This window comes from Physeter macrocephalus, chromosome 21 (genome assembly GCF_002837175.3).
Source record: "Physeter macrocephalus isolate SW-GA chromosome 21, ASM283717v5, whole genome shotgun sequence".
Taxonomy (NCBI): Eukaryota; Metazoa; Chordata; class Mammalia; order Artiodactyla; family Physeteridae; genus Physeter; species Physeter macrocephalus.
The window spans coordinates 78,041,616-78,047,390 of record NC_041234.1 but is presented as its reverse complement, the minus strand read 5'-3'; the positions used below and the strand labels follow the sequence as shown (position 1 = coordinate 78,047,390).

Sequence of the window (5,775 nt, the reverse complement as noted above, 5' to 3'; positions counted from 1 at the left end):
CCAAGACTCCCTTTCCGCTAGACGTGGCGCACTAGCCCCCTTCAGGCTGTGTTCACACAGTCAACCCCAGTCCTCTCCCTTGGATCCGACCTCCGAAGTCCGAGCCTCAGCTCCCAGTCCCCGCTCACCCCGGCTGGTGAGCAGAAAATCCTCGGGCTGGTGAGTGCTGGTCGGCACCGATCCCCTGTGCGGGAATCTCTCCGCTTTGCCCTCCGCACCCCTGTTGCTGCACTCACCTCCATGGCTCTGAAGCTCCCCGCCTTGCCACCAGCAGTCTCCGCCCACGAAGGGGCTTCCTAGTGTGTGGAAACCTTTCCTCCGCCACAGCTCCCTCCCACTGGTGCAGGTCCCATCCCTATTCTTTTGTCTCTGTTTTTTCTTTTTTCTTTTACCCTACCGAAGTCCTTGGGGAGTTTCTTTCCTTTTAGGAGGTCTGAGGACTTCTGCCAGCATTCAGTAGGTGTTCAGTAGGAGTTGTTCCACATGTAGATGTATTTCTGATGTATTTGTGGAGAGGAAGGTGATCTCCGCATCTTACTCTTCCGCCATCTTGAAGCTCCTCAGGAGGAAATAATTTGAGGAAGGCATCTAGGTTGTCAGCATTGTCTTCTGCTAACTCATCTGTGATTTCTAATGGCATTTTATCTCATGTAAGTTTGTGTGTGTGTGCGTGCACGTGTGTGTACACATATATAATTAAATATACACACAAGTCCATTTTCATTCTATTCCTATAGTAGAGGTCACTTGAGTTGACACTATGATTCACCACATACTTATTCAATAAATATTTTGTCCATAGCTAACCCTGAAAGCAAACAAGTGACTATAGATATCTTCTCAGAATTTCTAAATATTCTCCACTCTGAAGCAGGTTTTTGAAGATGGACCAAAACACCACAGTCACTCTTCTAGAGCTTGCTGCAAAGAGTCTGCTGAATAATGAGCCTGCAGCTATCCATGCCCTGGACGAAATCCCAAGAGAACTCTTTGTTCCATTGTTAAAAGCTTCCTTCTTGGGTGGGCATAAGATGATGCTAAAGGCAATGGTGAGGGTTTGGCCTTTTCGCTGTCTCCATATTGGGTCATTGAACACACGAGAGGCATACTATGACATCTTGGAAGCCATGATTGATGGTCTGCAGATCCTCCCTGCCCAGTACTCTTCCTCTTGGTAAGACTATGACCAGTAGAGACACAGGGAGTCAGCCGGAGGGTATGCTGTAGCCTGGGGCAGGGGAATACCTAACCTGGACAAAATCCCAAGAGACCTCTTTGTTCCATTGTTCAAAGCTTCCTTCTTGGGTGGACATAAGTCGATGCTAAAGGCAATGGTGAGGGTTTGGCCTTTTCGCTGTCTCCATATTGGGTCATTGAACACACGAGAGGCATACTATGACATCTTGGAAGCCATGATTGATGGTCTGCAGATCCTCCCTGCCCAGAACTCTTCCTCTTGGTAAGAATATGACCAGTAGAGACACGGGGAGTCAGCAGGAGGGTATGCTATAACCTGGGGCAGGGGACTACCTAACCGTCTCCCAACAGTAGCCAATGGTGAATACTGCAGTCTTTGCAGAGCTGTCGGTCAGCACTTGGGGTCACCTTCGGGACTCCATTACCTTATAGTGTTGATTATAGAATAGAGGTGTTTGAGGATACTATGAATGGAATTGAGTGCGATTACACAGAAGTGGAACATGGGCATTGAGACAGGGAAAGACCGGAGGTGAAGGAGGGGGTGGGGAAAGGATGAAAGACACTGCATTTGTGTGGAAAGAACTTCTTGGTGAATGGCAATGAAGTGAAAACCAGGGTTAAAGTGTTCTGTCCCTGCTTCTCATCATTGATCTTGCTGGGTTATATTAAAATCCGCTATCTCTCATGTGTTCTGTCTCTTCCTTTCTTTACAGGGGGCCCAAACTGAGGATCCTAGATTTAAGGAGTGACCTGGACTGTGAGACAATATGCACTGAGATTGGGACCGCATTCCCTTTCTGTTTTCAGTCATGCATGTACTCTCAGCACTCTATCCTTAAGATAGAAGAAGCTCAGCAGTGTGTCAGGAGCCTCGGGATTGGTAATTCCGGGTCTGAGCCTCAGTCAGCACGGGAACCCATGGAATTACTAGTGGATATTTACCTCAATAGTACCTTGAGAACAGAGCAATTCCTCTCTTTCCTTTGTAGTAAAGTTCAGGAGAACTTTGGGTCCTTGCACCTCTGCTGCAGAGATTTGCACATTGATAGAATATCTGCCCACAAAAGTATCCTGCAGTTTCTGGATCTGGGGTGCATTGATCACCTGGAAATAGATCAGGCTAATCTGAATGAAGTTATCCCCATTTTGGCTCAGGTGATCCACCTGGACAGCCTTACTCTGTGTAACATCCCTTTTAAATCTTATAAGAGAAGGAAATTCAGATCTTTTCTCCTCTGCCTTCGGCGACTGCACAATCTCCAGGAGCTCAGCTTGACTTTCTTCTCCCTCACAGATCAACTGCACAAAGTGCTCAGGTGAGGGGGTGGGGAGGAACCTGTGTTCCCTGAACACCTCATTGTTAAGACAGAAGAGACTATGCTTGGATCTTCCTAAGCTCCTTGTAACTCATTTCTCTTTTTGCCTCAGCATAGGCACTGCTGGGAGTTTGAACCTAGCCGGGGGAGAGAGGGGTACCTTATGGTGAGCAACAGATGAGGTTAGAAAAGGAAGCTGTGCTCATTCATTCATTCATTCATTCAGTGACCGTGGGCAGACACTATAATATGTCTGTAAATATATTGGTGAAAAAGACTCAGTCCTTCTCCTATTGGACTTTACGTCTCTCTAGAGAGGAAGGGGAGGCATTCAGATGGAGAAACATTAAGCTATAGGACTAATGCACATGCCCATGGATGGGCCCCAATAGTTAACACTGCCAGATAATTTTGCTCCTGTATTTCCCCCAAGTCTTAGACCCTGAATGGAGAGCTTGTCATCTGGGAACTAGTCAAAGGAAACCCTCAGTTGGCTGCTTCCCCAGACCCATCCTCGCTAAATAAGTGAATCATATCCAACACTGATTATGTCATATACACTAAGTGCATGTAATTTCTTCACTTAACCTTTCCCGCAGTTCTGTATAATAATTACTGCTGTGCACATTTTCAAGATTAAAACCCTGTACCTCAGAGTGGTGAAGTAACTTTCTCAGGGTCACAAATCTATAAAGTCTGATCCCAAAGTCCACATTGTTAACCACCTATTGCAAACCATGAACACAGGAGTTTATTCTAGAGCCTAAGATACCTATAATTTGTTGCTCATTGCCCTCATTCTTCTGAAATAACCTTACTTTTTTCTCTCTATAGAGTTGTGCCACCTCAGTTGGATACACTGTATCTACCTTTCTGTAGCCTTTCTCACAGAGATATCACTGTCCTGTCGCAGAGCTCTCAGGCCACCCACCTAAGGGTATTGAGTCTCAGTAACAACCAGATCTTCTCAGAAGTTTATGAGCCATTCCACACTCTGCTGGAGAAGGTCTCAAACACCCTGCAACATCTGGAGATAAATAATTGTATGATAACTGATTCAAATCTCTCTGCCGTCCTCCCAACCCTGAGCCACTGTACCCACCTCCGTGTCCTTAGCTTTGCCCACAATCCCATTACGATGCCTGTGCTCAAGAGCCTTCTGCAGCACTTGACACCATTGATGATGCTGAAGTATGTGACTTATCCTGTCCCTGTCCATTGCTACGAGGAATGGAATTTTCCTGACACTTTGGACCGACAGAAACTTGCTGAAGTTCAGGCTCAGTTGGAGGAGATGCTGCACGGGGCACAGCGGGACGACATGAACTGGGCCACTTGTTCAGAGTGATTTCCACAGTACAAGGAGGTGTTTCAACACTGATGTGTGGCCATTAAATCATTCCCTTTTTTTTTTCTTTTTGCCTGAAACACAAGTTTGTAGAGACACATGTAAAGTTCTACTCTTCTAGGAAAATGGGGTTAGGAGCACTGGATATGTAAACTGATCTCTATAAAAGGGGAACTTTAAAAAGAAAACAGAGGAATTTGAAAGGTCCTCTGGATCTCTTGCCCATTTCCCTCTACCTCTTCTGGTTACTAACCACAGTGTTGGGTATGTGACGTAAGGTGACCCAGTCATGGTCCATCATTTCCTTATCCACACTGATTGGTTCACTTATCCATTTATGGGCACTTGACACAAGTCAGATCAATTGAAACTCTTCCTAGAGGTCTTAGTTGTTGAATAATTTTACCCTCTAGGGACCTGCAAACTTCTTGTGTTTCTGATTACCTCAGATGGCTTATGAGAAACCATATGCAACTCAAAGGAAACAAACAAACTATGCCCACTACCTACTGGTATCTTCATCAGCATATTGCTGCCTGATTTCCCAGGTCTCAGACCCCTGGCTCAGTTATACCTTATTCCACACACATTCACCAAGTATCTGTTATGATTTAGGTACTTTTCCAGGTGCTAAGAAAGATAAAGTCATTGATCTCACTCAGAGTGTAGACATTCCTATGATTTATCAGTTTCTCTACTCTTTCTTAGAGGACTTGGGAAATTAATTATTCCCCCATAACAGAGTATTTTTTTCACTTTTTTCCCTTATAGAGTCTGCTCAAATGATATTGCCCTTTTTATGCTACCCCTGGCTCAGTTATTCCTTATTCCACACACATTCACCAAGTATCTGTTATGATTTAGGTACTTTTCCAGGTGCTAAGAAAGATAAAGTCCCTCATCTCACTAAGAGTGAAGACATTCCTATGATTTATCAGTTTCTGTACTCTTTCTTAGAGGACTTAGGAAATTATTTATTCCCCCATAACAGAGTATTTTTTTCACTTTTTCCCCTTACAGAGTCTGCTCAAATGATATTGCCCTTTTTATGCTGTTGGATAGCTGCTCAGGCCTCAGGTCATGGCTTAAATGTTACCTCCTCAGATGGGTTTTCTCTTACTTCCCAATTTAAGTAGATTTATCCGGCTGCTGCTTTTTCTTAAGGTACCATGTACATTTCCTTCATGGTACACATTGTTGCATATGTATTTGTTCCCTCTGCTCTTCCACTAGAGTTTCACTGCTCAGTATGCTGCACCCTAACCATATGTGGCTTCTGAACTCTAGAAATTTGGCTACGCTCAAATGTGATATACCCTCGGTGTTGAATGCACACTGTGTATCCCAGAGTTGGTAAGAAACAAAGGACGTAGAATAACTAATTGATAATTTACCTGTATTGTTTACATGTTGAAATGATAACATACTGCATATCAAAAAGAGTAAAGATAAAAGAATGTAAATGAAATTCTTTATATCCTTATGTGTTAAAATGATAGCATTGTATTCCAAAGACTTAGTAAGAAAAATGTTATAATAATTCCCTGTTTATATGTTTACATGTCAACGTTATAAAACATTGCATTTCAAAGACTAATTGAGAGAAAATAAAGTTAATTAATAGGTTGTTCCTCCTGTTTATATGTTGAAATGGTAACATAGAAAATGTCAATGATCTGATAACAGAAAAAAATGGAAAAATAGTATTTTGTGTATAGTGTTCCCTTGTTGAAATGAAAACAGATTGCATTTTCCTTGTTGAATTGAAAACAGATTGCAATTTAAAGACTTAGTAAGAAAGAAGAATGTGAAAGTATTGAATAATGTTTACATTGTTTCCTTGTTGAAGTGATAATACACACATTTTAAAGACTCAGTAAAAAATTTTTTACAATTATTTTTTCTTATTGC

General features: G+C 42.9%; 1 protein-coding gene across 1 annotated transcript; it reads left to right on the top strand.

Moving 5' to 3' along the window:
- Window positions 1-884: 884 nt before the first annotated feature.
- Window positions 885-3,864, top strand: LOC112066436 (melanoma antigen preferentially expressed in tumors-like). Its single transcript, XM_024129489.1, has 3 exons — window positions 885-1,174; window positions 1,914-2,516; window positions 3,351-3,864. The coding sequence occupies exons 1-3, from the start codon at window positions 885-887 to the stop codon at window positions 3,862-3,864; spliced, it is 1,407 nt and encodes a 468-aa protein (XP_023985257.1).
- Window positions 3,865-5,775: the final 1,911 nt, after the last annotated feature.

Coding starts and splice junctions, on each gene's coding strand:
- LOC112066436 (XM_024129489.1), top strand. CDS start 885: ATGGACCAAAACACCACAGTCACTCTTCTAGAGCTTGCTGCAAAGAGT. Junction 1,175..1,913: donor GCCCAGTACTCTTCCTCTTG/GTAAGACTATGA, acceptor CTTTCTTTACAG/GGGGCCCAAACTGAGGATCC. Junction 2,517..3,350: donor CAACTGCACAAAGTGCTCAG/GTGAGGGGGTGG, acceptor TTCTCTCTATAG/AGTTGTGCCACCTCAGTTGG.